Source organism: Ambystoma mexicanum, chromosome 9 (genome assembly GCF_040938575.1).
Source record: "Ambystoma mexicanum isolate Mex_15411 chromosome 9, UKY_AmexF1_1, whole genome shotgun sequence".
NCBI classification, from domain to species: Eukaryota; Metazoa; Chordata; class Amphibia; order Caudata; family Ambystomatidae; genus Ambystoma; species Ambystoma mexicanum.
Genome location: NC_090931.1, coordinates 197,106,080 through 197,122,457, shown reverse-complemented (window position 1 = coordinate 197,122,457; position 16,378 = coordinate 197,106,080). Strand labels below are relative to the sequence as shown.

Below are 16,378 nucleotides of genomic sequence, written 5' to 3'. Positions count from 1 at the left end.
GGCAGGAACGCCGCATTTGTCTGGTGGAGCGGGAAATACATGGGGTCCTGGTGTGTCCACTCAGCTCCCGAACTCCACCCAGAAAATGCACAAAAATCCGGCCAATTAGAAAAAGCGACAGTAATAGTGTTTTCCACCACTTTTTCTGAACCAATTGACCTGGAAAATGCTGTGTTGCATCGGAAGCTGAATGCATTCACTCTGCATATTATCCCACTGGAAGATTAAGCCAGGTGTTGAACACAGGTGTTACATATTTCTGTGCATTTGGAGTATTAACTCACTGAGCTACCTTACAAATGATATCTCTTCTGGGGCTTTACCGTCTTAACCCCTTAAATGCCATGGGTATTTCTGCCAATGCCTTTTTTGGTGATTTCGGTATGTTGCCATTCAATCCCTTGTAACTTTTTTGTTACATAAGATATCTCAGCCAAATTTTGCCCCTTTTTTCCCCAAATGTAGGCGGTCGTAATGTTTCAGACTTTGCCAGGGATTGTGGGTAATAAATTCTGGTGCGATTCACGCAACTCGGACCACTGTGGATTCCCACGGGTGTCCTCTTTTCGGAAATGCATGAGGTTCCCTGTTTTCCTTGGTGGCTTCGACACCATAGGCCCAAATCTGTATGTTGTCCACATGAGCAAATTCTGCTCTACCGAAAGGCTTGGGGTTACTAGTGGGTTAGCCTTTTCCCTTTGCTCCCAGGTGGGTGCAACCACACATGTGAGGTACCGTTTTCGTTGGGACACCTGTGTGAACGCAGGATGGTAGGACATGTGTTGTTGGCGGCGTGTTTCGGTGGGTTTCCAGAGTGAAATGTCTGTTTATTCCACCAAATTTCAGAGACATTTCCCTCTGCCCACCCACCGAAACACGCCACCAACAACAGATGTCCTACCTTCCCGCGTTTCCAGAGGTGTCCCGACAAAAACAGTACCTCGTATGTGTGGGTGCATCTACCTGGGCGCAAAGGGAAAAGACTAACCCACTGATAACCCCAATCTAGCAATCTGCCCCCAGGGAGGGCTACATGAGATGCCCCCCATCTATTTGGGGTGGAGGGGAAGAGGGCCACCCCCTTTCCACTAATAACATCCATGGTGGTTCAGCGTCCCCCCACACCCACCCAAAACAAGTTATAATTTGTTTTATTTTTGTTGTGCCCCTTTCCTAAGGGCAGAAGGGCACATGTGTGTGGCCATCTGCCCCGTGGGGCAAAATGTACTGCCCCAGGCTTGGGGGCTGGATCTACCAATATTTGCGGTGGCCTCTACCCCCACTCCAAACGGATGGGGGGCATCTCATGTACCCCTTCCTAGCGGCAGAAATCTGCCCCCAGGGAGGGCTACATAAGGTGCCCCCATCCACTCAGGGTGGGGGGAGGGCCACCCTCCCCTTTCAAACACAAAAAAATCCTGATGCTCTAGTGGGCCCCGCCGGGCCCCTCACCCCCACCCAAAACAAGTTATAACAATGTTTTTTTTGTTTTTCCCCTTCTCTAGGGGCAAATGGGCACATGTGTGTGGCCATCTGCCCCCGGGGGGGTCAAAACATACTACCCCAATCTTGGGATGGTGGTTGTGTCAATATTTACAGTGGCCTCTCCCCCCTACCCCAAATGGATGGGGGGCATCTCATGTACCCCTTCCTAGGGGCAGAAATATGCCCCCAGGGAGGGCTACGTAAGGTGCCCCCATCCACTCAGGGTGGGGGGAGACCCCCCTTTCAAACACAAAAACTCCTGGTGGTGTAGAGGGTTTCCCCGGTCTCCCCACCCCACCCAAAACAAGTTATAATATATTTTCTGTTTTGCCCCTTCCCTAGGGGCAGATGGGCACACTTAGGGTGGGGGGAAGAGAGCCAACCCCTTGCAAAAATCCCTGGTGGCTAGTGGCCCCACCCACACACACCCAAAACTATGTTAAAATTATATTTATTTGTTTGTTGTTTGCTCCCTTTTCGTGGGGGCAGATGATCACCCATCTGCCCCCAGGGTATTGCCCCCATGCTTTGGGGGTCGGGGGGGAGAGGGCTGCTTACATAGTAAGCAGCCCCCTCCCGTCACATCAAAAACAGATCCCTGCACAACACACCAAACATATTCTGGGGGGATAAAAGACATTACATCCCCCCTCTTACAATTGTGGGAGGGATTTGTTCCCCCCATGTCCTACGCCCATGTCTGTGGGGTACATTTACCAGCCCAACAGAAATCCCCTGCATCAGAAAACTGCATTTTAGCAGTTATAAAAATAATGGCTGTGCTGTGTCTGCTGAGCACATACGGGGGGAGATGGAACATAGACACCCCGAGAATGGCTGCATTAAGAATTCAAAGGCAGAATGGCTCTGCGCTGCTGTGCTGTCATATCAAACTTAAACCCGCACAAGAAAATGTCCTGTATTTAAAACAATCTTGCACTGGCACTACTTTCATATTTAAACATCACACAGTTTTGTTCTAGTAAAAATACAGCCATGTCAATCTATTTCAGATTGAACACCATCAAATGAGGGCCATCCCTACCTGAATGGCATTGTTTTGTCCCTCCCCCCACCCCCCTTTGCCTGGTGTCAGTTTCAAAGAACCTATTTCCCAAGCATATCCCTTGGGAATATATGTGTATAGAAATTGACCAGAGCTATGAAAGCCTTCAGAAAGGAAATGCGAGGAAAACCGCATTTTGTAAAATGTACACGAGCTATGAAGCACACTTGTATACCTGCTTTTTGCAAAGCAGTGAAATGACACTTTGAAAGCTAAATGTGAAATCATCCCAAATACTCACACAGAAACAGTATATATGTATGAGACTCGGGTGGTTTAAATGTATATTATATTTAGTTACAAAAAGACTTGGGTTCTGGGGAAGAAAGAGAGAAAAAGAAAAAAAAAATGACCCCAGAACCAGTTTGGCAAGGCAGGCACTTTGAAGGTACCAAGCCCCCGGGGGAAAGGAAGCCCCTTACAAATGTGAAAGGACCAAGGTGTGGAAATTTGCTACCTCATCAGAATGACCAGCATTTCTGCTGCAAGGAACAATGGACCAAGGGGAACTAGCTCTGTCACAGAAGTGCGAATTCCTTTGACACCTCTCCTCAGCTTCAACTGCCCACGATCAAAGGGCACTATGGTAACCCTATTCACATTGGACACAGAGGGGCCAGGTTGGCTGTGGAGATTTGAAGGACAGCCCTACAGTGACAAATGTCATCCTTAAGACTTGAAAGAACTTTTTACATTAAGACGTTTATTTCAATACTCTAAGTACTAATGCGAAATTATAACCGTTTTTATTGGATTTTTAGATAGACAGAATGAGACTTGGTGAGTCTTTGTAGCCCTAGGAGAACTGGAATGGCAGAAAAATTGTATTTTGGTGTGAATAAAAAAATGGTACAGACATGAAACTTGAGGAAAATATGTCCAATACTAATGTGTGTATATATGGAGCCAGTTGCTGAATTGTAGGTGTTTTGTTTCCCCGGAAAACAGTAAAATTGTGCCCGAAGGGCAAAGCTGCATAGCACAGATTTGACGTTTTGAAATGGCATATTCTGTGTGAAATATAGGATCTGCCTATATGATTTTTATGGAGGTGACGATTGTGTATGTAAGAGTTTTACCAAAATAAGTTATGAAACAAAAACCAACTGTGGTGAAACAAAGCATGTCATGAAACACACACACTTAAACTGATGTAACTTCGTTCAGTCCAGTCAAGCTAGGAGGGAGGTGGCGACAGGAAAAGCCTGACCTATCCCATCCAAGAAGATTACTTCCGCCCACATAGTAAAAAATTCTGTCATCCTGCTTCTATAAGAGGGAAGCATAGGGAGATCCAGACATTCAACATTTAAAATTCACCCTGCAAGACTCCAGAAACTAGATCCAGGCAGAACCACATATCCAGAACCTCCTATTCAGGCAGAACCACCTATCCAGAACTAAACCCTACAAAAATCCCAATAATTCAGGGAGAAAGGGGGAAAGGCGGCTGATCCCTTTGGGAGAATCCAGTGACCAGACCTGTCTTTGCCCAGCTGATGCATCCTGCTGTCCACAGTGACCAGACCCCAGTTGCCCCGCTGTTCCCTTAAAGGAGAGGCCAGCTGCTGCCAGGTGACCAGATCCTTGTCCTGCTGTCCAGAGAGTCGGTTAGCTGTCCAAACTTCCCAAATCAACTGTATTTTGTAAGTATCACCCTCCCCAGTAACACAATCTGAATACGCTCTCTGTTGCCTTGTATTCTGTCTAAACCCTATAAAAATCCTATAAGTACCCGAGTAACTTCCCAAATTGTTAGCATCCTTTGTGTATCCTGTTCTTAGAAGAATCTGTGTTGGTCTCCATGTGTAGTGTATCTTTTTCAAATCATTTCAGTCCTTTGTGTAAGTCTGTAGTACCATTTTAAAATAAATTAATTTCCCATAAGGATGAACGCATCGCAAATAGGTTAACATTGCAAATTAACCTCCTTGCGTGCAGTGTCTTTCTTTAATAATCTAGCCACGAAAATATAGTCTCAGTAAAACTAATCATTTTGCTAACAAAACCGAGTTTGCCCATGAAATCGATTCCATTCTAAAATCCGATTTTTCCTTTCCTATGAAGAAACTCCTACTGTCAACCCATAAGAGTAAACTCCTACAGTTCAGTATCCTATCTGTTATGTGCATTTATACCCCATCAGAAAAAACGATTTCAAATTTTGACTGTTTAGCCCATTTCTTTAGCGCTGTGCTTGTTTTAAACCCGTGAAAAATAAGAAATTGCAATTCTGCTACATGTGATTTTTGCTGCACTGCTTTCCTTCCCAAAGACGATTTCCTCACCTGTATTAGTGTTGTTTAGTATCTTTCCTTGTAGCTTGTAAGCTTTCTTGCCTCTTTAGCCCAGCCACACGCATTCCCCTCTTATTCATTCTACCACAGATGTAAACTGATCTCTATCGAGCGAGTGAATTCCGAGTGCCATTTTGCAAATGTTTCAAGGGTTTCTCATTTTGTTTTGTCCTCCCATTCTGGGGTGGTAGGTCGGAATTCAAATCTGATTTTTGCCTCTTACTCCTGACTCTTTGCTATTCCTTTCCACCCACACACAACCTGGCTAGCAGGTGTTTGGGTGAGTGGTGCAGGGGGGGAGTGCATAACCGCAGTGCAATCTAAAAGGATGACCAAAATGTGCTCTTGCTTCCATTCATATTTGACTTTGCTGTAACTGATGTCAGAAAGTTACATTAAGTGTATCATATCATTTTGCTGTGCAATTATCAGCACACTGCTGCCCTATAGTGAATCTTTTTGAATTTCATTTGAATTTTAAAAATAAAAATGTCATTATTACACACCGGTCTGGTTCATGGTCCATTGCGACACAGGCTGTTTGTCAAAGGGGGGTGTGAGACGGGTTGGCTGCCTTCTCAAAGCAAAATCCGAAATTAATAAAATTGAAAGATTTTTTTATTGCGCGCCACATCCCTTGCCAGTGGAAAGAGTCCTGGTCTGCAGTGCACTGGGTCTTTAAATCTGTTACAGGTCAGATGGCAGCGATTACTTAGAGGGCATCTCCGTTCATCTGGAACTGGCAGTGGACATCTCTGTTCGTCATTGGTTCTTCAGTTCCAGTGGTCGGCTTGACTTTGGCCTCAGGATCCATGCTCCTTATGCTGGAACCCAGCTAATCGACACGCATGCACCATTTAAACTCTGTATGGAACGGGTTGCAGGCAGGGACACCAAAAGGCAAAGAATTGCAGACAGAGTTTCAGACCCCCCCCCCCCCACATACCCCCCCTCCTGTTTCCTGTCCTCACAGACACACTGTAGCTTTGGTAGACTTCACAAAGGATTCCTGCCGAAGACCAAAGTCAAACCATGACCTCCCCCACCCAGCATGGCAGAAGAAGGTCCAAGAAGGGACAAGCAGACAAGAAAGGGTGAAAAAAGAACAGTCACCCTTTTGGGTCAATGGTGACCCTTCTGTACACTACCTCAGCTGCGTGTAAAACCACTGCCACCAGACATTCAGATTAGCTTGTCACTAGAACCAACATGTTACAGGAGCAGTGAGAAAGGGGATACAGTGTAACCCCTCAGCACTCCACATAAGGTAGGGTATGCTGATCCCACAATAAAATAGTTGGGAAGCATACAAATATCCTCCTATAACAGAAAATAAAAAGGGAAGCCCACAGGGCTCCCAGCAACACTGCACAGAGAGCACTGTGTGATGCTAAAGACATATACCATAAAACCTGGAGGAAAGTAGAACTCCACGAAAAGGGTATAAAAAGAAATACAAAGTATCCCAAAAAGATAGGGTAAAATAATGAGTGAGTGTGGAAAAAGGTTCCCACTCACTCAGGGGAGCAGACCAAATATCAAGTAGTCCTGCAAAAGTGCTGTGGGACACTCATGTAGAGAAGATTGTGCATAAAAAATGAAAATATACCCAAACTAAAGGAATGGGCCAAAAACAAAATGGATAAGAGCAGGTTTTAAAGAGCAGGTCTTAAAGGAATACATTCTTACCCCCAATGCACAGGTATATTTGACTACTAATATATGGTAAATCGGCTTGGAGTCCTGGTGCAAAACTAAAAGTACATCTACCACCAGCCTGTTCCCTACATCCAATTTAGGGTGATATAATCTCACCTGAGGGGCTTAAAAAGCACCCCTGTCCCAGTAGCAATATGGATTACGATAGGACCAAATGCTATATAAGGGTTGTAAAAGAACTTCAGTAGAAGTGCCTCTAACCACAAAAGAGGAAATCCTAAAAACCAAATGGGAAGAAAAATTGCAAAATGTTTAGTGATCCCCTAAAATGGACCGCAACCCCGCCAACATGGGATTCTGCAAACATGCAGTTGTCCAGCTTGTGTAGTAGAAGAGTAGAGGCCATGATAAACTGGAAGAGTGTACGTTTACTGATGGAGAGCTGCAAGGTTAGTTGTCACTGGTGAGGGGATGAGACCGTGGGTGTTGGGTAAGTGGGGGGGAGAGGCGCTTCCAGTTGAAGGGAGGGAAAAAGATAATTTCTTTATTTGAGCATGAGACAGTGTATAGCCTTCCAGTGGCGGACGGTAGTTGGGTAGTTGGTTGTACATTCAGAGATTGCAGGGATTAAGTGAGAGGAAGGAGAAGATTGGAGTATAATTCACAAAGAAGTTCTAGTTCAAACCAAAAGAGGGAATTACTTTACTGAGGGGAACAGGGGTGTAGGGTGAAGAGAGCTGGGTGTAGGACTGATCCTTGAGGAATGACCAGCACTTTCTCCCCAGGAACCCCTCCAAGTGGAGTTCCATTAGTGCTGGAGAGCCAGGAGGATACCAGAAGAAGAGTACTGTGTTGTGGAAGCCAAGGAGGGAAATGTTTTGAAAGATGGTAAGATGATCTACCGTGTTTAATGCAGCTGACGGGTCTAGAAGGATGAGCATAGAGGGACGAGTGGTGGGCAGAGGTGCAATTGGTGACATCAATGAGGGCAGTCCCAGTGGAGTTTTTGGACCAGTAATGGAGAGATTAAGTGTGTTCATGGTTGAAGACAAGCCTCTTGAGGATTTTAGAGTGGTAGGGGAGGGCAGGGACAGACCTGTGCAATGGGTTGTTTGGGTCCTGTGAAGGCATCATGAAGCAAGACACAGACAACAGATTCGAAATTCTAACAAAATGTTTATTAACGTAAGTATCAGAATGGTGTAAGGCTTAACTTGCCCTATGCTAAGGTGGGATTTTCCTTCCTAAAGAAACTAAGGATAGTCCTGAGTCAGTGAGTTCAACTTAAGTCTGTCTGTGTCCAAAACCTATACTTGCACTCGCAGCTAAAGCTAAACAATGTGTAAGGATGTCAGCAACAAGTGAAATAGTGTTCCAAATAAAGTTCTGAGCTTCTTCTAGCTCTAGGCTTACTTTCCAGCTCCCCTTCTCCAAGTACAAAATAGTTCTAAAAAGCCACATGGTTCCCTTCCCCAAGTAGACAACACAGTAACAAAGTTTTAGGGTACACTTCTCCAAGTTCAGAAGCAGTTTCCAAGAAAGCCTTGGGGTTCTCTTCCCCACGAAGATGACAGAACTCCAAAATGGCCACAGGGTTCCTCTTCCCAAGGCAACTACAGTTTCCAAAAGGGCCTTGGGGTTCCCTTCCCCAAGGCAACAACACGGTACACAATGTCTTGGGGTTTCCTTCTCCAAGATGTCCGCTCTTCCGGCTTGCCAATGTACAATCAGTTCAAGTTTCTTAATTCTCCCGACCAGTTCCAGGCCACTTGAACAATCCTTCAGGTTCAGTTGAGATAGATGGCTATCTTTCCCATTCACTTCAGCAATCTTAGTTGACAAGTGGAAATTATTTACAATTGGCCTACAACGTCAGCTTAACAATCTTCAAAATTATATCCAGACAAACAACTTAGAAATAAATGAACAAAAGACCAAGTTTATGACATTAGAAATTCAAAACAGAAAACACGACAAAACACGGCTTAAACTGAATGGCAATTGTATTGAAAAAGTACGAGAATTTAAATACTTAGAGGTTATGCTCGATAGCTCCCAGTATGAAACTGCTATGCAAGCGACCCTAAGATCTAAAACAATCAAACTGGCAGCACAAGGTAAAGCCATAGGCAAAAAATGTGGCAGCTTTTCTATGGTTCCAGTGTTGGAGTTTTATAAAAAAAGAAAGTGGTTCCATCATTAATGTATGGTGCAGACGCGATGCCAAATATACCAAAAGAAATTTGGCCAAAACTGGAAGCGCTATTTTGGAGGAAAGTTCTTGGTTTGCCCAATTCAACTCTTCGATACACCATGAACTAAGCTTGTTCTCTCTACATGGCTCTGTAAAATCTAGCACGTTGATGCTTTATCAAAAGTGTCGGATGGCCGCTGCTCCTACTATCTACACTTTGATTAATCAAGAACTTGAGACCTTGCGATGTAAAAAAACTCCCCCTCCTGGAAAAAATCAAATCTCGCCAAACTCGAGTCAATTGAGTGCGATGAAGACACTCTGTTTAACAACCCTGGAAGAATAAAAAAAAAACGAAAGGAGCAAGACTGGATATCGACGCTTGAGGTAGCAGCCAAAAACAAATGAACTGCTCATCTTCCTCCAAATACAAAAAACTGAACAAGCTCCAGGGCTTTATTAAGAAATTCCCGAGCAAACGGGGACGTGATCTTCTCCTGCGAGCCAGGCTGAACTTGCTTCCCACAAATGAAATCTTGGCCATCAGAGGTCTCGCTGAAACTAATCTTTGTCGATTTTGCATCACAAGCACTGAAAAAAAACAGTTCGACATCTGCTCCTTCGGTGCCCTGCCAACCATCAAATAAGACTACAATATCTGAAAAACACCATCTCAGACTTTGTGTTGATGGACGAGTCGACATGTTGGTCTAGATTGATTAGTGGCGACTCAACAAAGTGGTCACTTGCAACTTATAAACTACATCAGCATGTAACATTTCCTCTGAGTCAAGCTACTTCGTCTTGACGTCTTCTGTGGTAGGACTCGGTAGCCTTTGCAACTTGGGCGATTCGTCTGCTTGACTTAAAAGTGTTGACTATAGCCACTTTTTTAGACCAATTTTATTTTTGATAGCATGATGAAGTTATGAAAAAATTCTGCAATTATATGACTTCACAAAGATCCAGTGATTGATAATCTGCATTTTATATTTTTGTAAAAAATCTATTCTTTTGATTAAACGCAAAATAAGACATTATTTATCTTGATTTCCTTTGGCTTTTTCCAGACAGGGTATTCTTGGTCTAGGCACAGTTGTTGGACCACACATTACAGGTCACTCAACCGATAACCCCTATCTCTCATGACCACACTGGTGTCTTTCTCACTGCACATGGACTTTGGATCAGAATCACTTTAGCTTCTCCTTTAGTCTCTTGGCTTTGCCACTGTGTTCTTCCACATCACTCACTTCTCTCTTCTCCAGTATGGGGTCTGGCATGGATTCACATGCTCATTCCCCGTCGTCAAGCTGGGAATCCTCGGTAATAGAAAAAAACAGTTTCTGTTTCATTTCCAAACTGTCTTTCTCCTATAAACCAATCACTGAGCTCTTGGTCATACTGCCCCCAGGCAATAACCGCCCGCTACCTAAACCCCTCCTCTGGCAGCCATTTCAGATTTTTACTGCACATTCAATTTTTGGGAGTCCTCGTGCTTCGCTCCTCCAGATTTTTGCTGCGTTTTTCGGTTTTTCAGAGTTGAAACTCTATTTTTCGGTCAATCGATCCCGTGTGCTCCATCGATCATCTATCCGACTAACGGAGACCCGCGTCTGTCATCCCCAACTGCATCGATCTCCAGCCACCACTCTGGATCGTCGCCCAAGAGGAAGTCTGCTACCCCGGGGAAGCTGAGCGAGAATCCGGAGAAGGCCAGACAGGGTGCGGTGTCCGACCCACCCGCGACGGAGAAGGCCAATGTGGACAATGGTACCTACAAGGCCCTGAAGGAGAAGGCCAAGCAGGACAAGGTGTCGGACAAAGCCAGGATGGAAAAGGCCAAACCAGACAAGGGATCCAGCCTGTCCGTGAAGGCATAGGTGCACCGGGCGAAACCATCGCCCTCCCTCGAGGTGGTGGTGGCATCGCTTTCGAAGGCCGTAGGGGCGGACTCGGAGGGTACCCCGACGATGGCCAGGGTCTCTTCCTCCCAGGAGGGAGGCTTAGAGTAAGCCAGTTGAGAAAACCCCAGAGAAGAGGATGCCACACCTCAGTCCAAGAACGACCCCTCTGCTCTCTGGACCAGAAGAAAGTGGAGGGGGCGTGGAAGGCCTCCAGGGTGCGTTCTTCGGCTGATGAGGATGAGATCATTTCCGTCCACACCGTCCAGGAGGGTGATGACGACGATGGACGACGATGGAAACACCGGGGACTCACCTGAGGACAGAAGCGACGACGAGGACCCAGAAACTAGTGCCCCTATACCCCAGATACCGCCGAGAGACCTTTCACTGGACATCCTCTCGGCCTCCAGTCAGGACACTCCTCTGCATCCCCCGCCGGTGCAGAAATTCTCCCCACTCGGGCACATCGCCAACGGCCCGGCGTCTCTCCTGCTGGTTTCCCCTTCCTTGCTGTTGGCTCCACCTTTTATGCACCTGTGACCTATTAACAGGTTGCATGTGTGAGCCCTTGAGTGTAACTGCCTGACTACAATTACTGTTGTTCACTGGACATGCCTGACCCTCACAATAGTTTCCAGGCTTCTTCCCCGTCTCAGTACCAGAGTGATTTGACTGCATGTTAGTATGTACAACTCTAGTTGCCCCTTCCTTGTCCCTAGAGTGGTATGACTGAGGGGAAATTAAAAGATGTGATTGGCAACCAGCTGTAAAGGTAGGGGGAGGGTAAGGTTTGTTCTCACAAGGGAAGGGGAATACCCTGCCTCGCTCAAAGACATCCTCCTATTCAACCTCTTCCTCGTGTCTATATTGATGGCATTTTCCTGGGTCATCCTGGAAGGAGGAAAAGGATAACCATATCCCATAAAGGCTGCTGGGACTGAAGGTTCATCATGGAATGGAAATGGGGGGGGGGGGATGCCGCGTCTCACCCAAGGGCACCCCCCCCCTCCCATTTCCCAAGTCTCCTCTACCCATCTACCCAGGTGATCCTCCCTCACATATCCACCTCCGGGGTCGGGATCCAAGAGCAATGGCTTCACTGGTCCCTGAGCAGAGAATTTCAGGGAGACGTAAGTGAGGACACCTTCTGGTTCCTCAGAGTCCACACTTAGGTTGATTTAGGAGAGGCTGGGTAGACTGGGGGAAGATGGTGAGCTTAGGGATCGGGAGAGCTAATACGGTGGACTCATCCTGTATTTTTGTGATTTTTATCTGGTGAAGTAGGAGGCAAAGACTGTTTCCTCCTCTTTCTGCTAATGAGTAATTCCTATATGCGGGCGTGGTGTAGGAATGTGACTTGGAGGATCATTGATAGGTTCCAAGGGTGTGAGCGGAGAGGAGAAAAAAGATGTGTACAAGGAGGATTTAGCTTTGTTGATAGTTGTAGTCCGGGTCAGTAGAGTGAATTTATACGCAGCAGGGAGAGTTTAGTGTGGGGGGAATCTGTCATTTCACCAGCAGCGTCAGCAGCGATGCATGGTTGTCTTCAGCAGCTGGATGGATGGGGACATCCATGGTGAAGGAGTGGACAGGGTAGTGATCATTGGGGTAGACCGTACAGTGTTGAAATCAGTAAAGGCAATGTCAGTGACGTGAGCAAGTAGAGGAGAGGGAACGCGGAGCGAGATGTTGAGTTGGCTGAGGTTGGAGACCAGAGTTGGGGTTGACTTTGTTTGGTGATGGGTAAGGTTGGGTAAAGTCAGTGAGGCATAGAGATGGTGAAATGAATTAGGGAGGGGATCCGTTGTGAGTGCAGAGGAGACCAGGGTGAAAAGATGGAGATATGAGATTGCAAGAGTTGCCTTGAGTGTGAGCTGGACGTTTTATGTAGGCTGTCTAGTGTGTTGTCAGAGTGAGTGGAGTCAAATTGTAGCTGTTGGGCCTTAGGAATATTGGATAGGATGAGGTCAACCATTGTGATGGCAGGGACAGCAGTTTTGTCTCTTTGATGGGTCAAAGAAAATGGTTGTTTAACATCCTACAACATTTTCTGGTCAGAACGATGATGCCGCGTGGGGGTGTTTTTACTCCATTCAAGTGGTTCTCTCCCAAAGATGATTCTTCTTTGTAAGAGCCTTTCCCTGTGTTTCAGCCAAATTTGGTGTATTATTTTTGTTTTCTGTCTGTCCTTTTCAAATGTATGATCGGGTTGTAGTTTGGAGTTCATTGGGGTACGTGTTCTGAAACTGCATTGTCTGTCTTTGCCTTCGAGCTTATAACCCGCTGTAAGCCTGCGGGCATCAGGGGGTGGGGAACGCAGAGAAGTTAAATTCACAGTAGAAGACTTTCAGGGTTCATAGTGTCTCCTCAACGCTGTGGAGACACAATGATACTTCGAGGCTATTGGAATGAGAAAGTTTTCAGCGCCTTCCTGAAACTGAGATAATTTCCTTCTTGTCTCAGGGTCACTGGTAACCCATTCCAATATTTGGCAGCCTTGACAGGGAAAGATCTTCCCCTTCTAGTTGCTCGTTTGGCCTCTGGTATATTTAGGAGACCCGTGTCTGCTGATCTTGGACATTTTTGGGGCACATACATGGAAAATTGTTTTTTGAAGTAGGCCGGTGCCTCCCCAAAAAGACATTGATGGCATTGTAAACCATGTTTTTATGTAACTGTGCATTTGAAGGATCTACTTGTATAGTTCTTTATATTTAATTCTTAGTTAACGGTTGCTCAGATTGATTGATTCCATTAGCCAGTATTCAGGATATGACCAACAAAGGAAGTGATAATGTTGGGGAATAAATGCACATCTAATTGCTAAATCACATTTTTTAAAATTGTTAATCCTTTGTGGGAACTTTTGTTTCTATATTTGTTCAATATCCCAGCTCCATGGAGCATTGCTATCAAATGTATGCATGTGATGCTTCAGGAACATCTGGACTTTGCTCAGAATGTGTAAACCATTACTCGTTTGTTGTCCTTACAGGACGCAACAAGCAATAAGCTTCAATGCCACGCCTGCTCAGCCTCAGGTGAGTTTTGTTTTTTTCTTCTTTTTTGGGGGTATCTCTCAGTTTTGGCCGTTTTTCTTTTTCAGAACCCCTGGGTTATTTTGTATGTATCGTATCTTAGTGCCTCAAATTCTTTGAAGCACCCATAAAGCGGTATGTTGCTACACTATACCAGAGACCAACATTCTTCTTATTCTATTGGCTAAGACCGCTTTACCTGTGCAGTCCCCTGTCTCACACCTTGGCATGCTGAAGGCACCATAGTAAGAATTTTGAAGATTCATGGCTTAACTCCCTAATGCAGAACACCCCCTACAGTTATTGTTTTGCATGGACGGTCATCTGCATTATCGATTTTCTTCTGAGATTAATTTTTGTAGAGTATACATCTCTTCACAACCTTAAAGAACTCTTTATTTTTCATGGAATGTACCAAAACGTACCTTTTCCATTGATCCGTACTTTCTAGCTTTGCTGCACTTACACGCTGAGAAATATTCGAGCTGTAGCACGACCCCTTGTGCCTACTTCCCTGCAGCTGTAGGCATCACAATACGAAATCTTTCCATGTGTGATGAATGCTGGTGTTTCACGGTTTAATTACCCAGGAGGCCTTGCTCAGTTGATGCCCCTGATGGGCAGGTTGCTGTCACAGAAGTAATTCTGTTATTTTAATACTGTTTAGTGAAGGTATATTCCCCCAAGAAGTGTTTAAAGACTATTTTCCTGTCGTGGCAGATCCTCTCAAAAAGAGGTTTTTTTTTTCTTTCTCTTCTTTCAATTCTCTGAAGGCTGCTGGTGGTTGTTTTGCGAGTAACTCTTTCATATGTTAATGGATCTTAGAATCCGCCACACAGAGAGGAAATTGGGGAAGGTCGGCTTATTAGCTTCTCTCTGCTTCGAAGAGTCTCATTTGGATAGTGCAGTATATATCCAGGCTAAATGAACAGAACACCTTCTTTTTTTAGAGATGGAATGCGTCATGTTCTTCACCCAAGTTTTGAAACTTTTATATTCTGCAGATTTGGTAAAGAAGATTAGCTTTCGAAGTCATCACATGGTGGTCAGAGAACATATTGCATGTTTTTAAAAATCGTTTTCGTGAAATGCATTTTATTTTCTCCTAAAGAAGGCGGGCACGAAACTGAAACCTCTTTTAATGAATCTGAATCATTTTGAAAGACCCATGGTTATTCTAGTAATTTGTTAAAATCAGTCTCCTGCAATAGTTTAACAAATTATTGCTTTTGCATAAAGGTAATTTAATAATTTTTGAAGGACAAATGGAAGAGACCACTTTGTCTTCCTCAGAAGCGCTCTAATCTGTTTTTCAATTTGGCTAGAAAGCAATTGTAACCTAATTGTTGTATTGCTTGTAAGAATTGATGATATGTAATTCATCGTGTTCTTGTCCAGTGATGCCTAATTCGCTTTTACTTGTAATTGCCTGGTCTGTGCCTCCTTCCCTCCAGTACCTGAGGTACGAGTTTCCAGCCGAAGTGGACTCTGTGATTGTAAAAGTGACTTCTGCATCAGCCTTTCCTTGCTCTGTGATCTCCATTCAGGATATCCTGGTAAGCACAATGACCTGATGGGAGGGCAAGAGATCTCATGGGTCGGGCTGGAGCTGGTGGTGATGGTGCTGTGACAGTGATTTCTTGATGTCTTATCGGTTTCTGAAGTGGAGAGTTTTTTCAAAGTGCCGGTAAGAAATATCTCCCTTTCATGCTCATGACTTCTCCACTTTCCACCCTGTAGTGTCCTGTATACGATTTGGACAACAACGTGGAGTTTATTGGCATGTACCAGACGATGACCAAAAAAGCTGCTATCACAGTGCAGGTAAAGTTTATGTAATTTGGAATCTGTTGGTTGTGTGCCTTTTGAAAGCACTTTGTTGCTTTACAGACAGGTGCTAATGAAATGTCACATTTACTTTGTAATTCTCACCATTGTAATCATGCCAGTCACTGGTGTACTTTTTGTAAAATGTTCTGCTCCTAGATGGGGTTGTCGTCCATATCCCCTTTGGTATATTGTCAAGCAATGGAAAGGAAATGGAGGGTTAATAATGAGCAATTGTCATATTATTAGGCATGACGATTCAAAAAGGATCTCAAGCCTAAAACACTAACTATTGCATCTGGAGAGTGCTGTCTTGGTGGCGGACATGTTAATTAACGCCTGGACCTGTCTTCTGGTTAGCAGATGGTATGTTTGTGAGTGATCAATGGCTTTTCTATGCCACTACTGACGTGGGGGTTAGTGAGAAGAACCTACCGTGAACCTCCAGGGTTTCTCCAGAAATTAGATCTGTCCAAGGTTGTGCGACTGAGCAGTTAGGCTTTAACTCTATGGGTGGGTACACATTGGTGTATAGTACAGATCGGTATAAAGGAAGGTTTTCTGTTTGCAACCTTCCTCCATACCATTCAGTCAGTCACCCAGCATATTTGCTCTTTGTCTGGCTCATACCTGATTTTTGAGGGAAGTGAGCCTCTTTTGCCTCGCTCGCTTGCTTCACTCCTCTTATTTGGGGTGTACTGGTCCATCCCTTTGGCTACTGTGAATGGGGACTTTCAGAACCAGTTCTGTGGGACAGTAACGAGGGGCCAACCTAGCTTGTGAACAAGGTTATTCCTCTAACGGTAATGAGAAACACCACAATCCGTAATTCCAAAATGGCTGCTTCAAATCGCATTTGACCTGCTTCCTATGCTCTGTGCACACCTGCCACTGATTGGGCAGAT

The 16,378-nt window shown here is 44.9% G+C and overlaps 1 protein-coding gene across 2 annotated transcripts in view; it reads left to right on the top strand.

Annotated features, from left to right (window-relative positions):
* The window catches only part of SIDT2 (SID1 transmembrane family member 2), a 546,488-nt gene that overhangs the window by 104,106 nt on the left and 426,004 nt on the right, over positions 1-16,378 (top strand). For both annotated transcript variants that reach the window (XM_069614482.1, XM_069614483.1), the window contains exons 4-6: positions 13,604-13,649; positions 15,101-15,202; positions 15,387-15,470. In XM_069614482.1, coding sequence (XP_069470583.1) covers positions 13,604-13,649; positions 15,101-15,202; positions 15,387-15,470 — 232 coding nt within the window. The remainder of the gene's footprint in view (positions 1-13,603; positions 13,650-15,100; positions 15,203-15,386; positions 15,471-16,378) is intronic.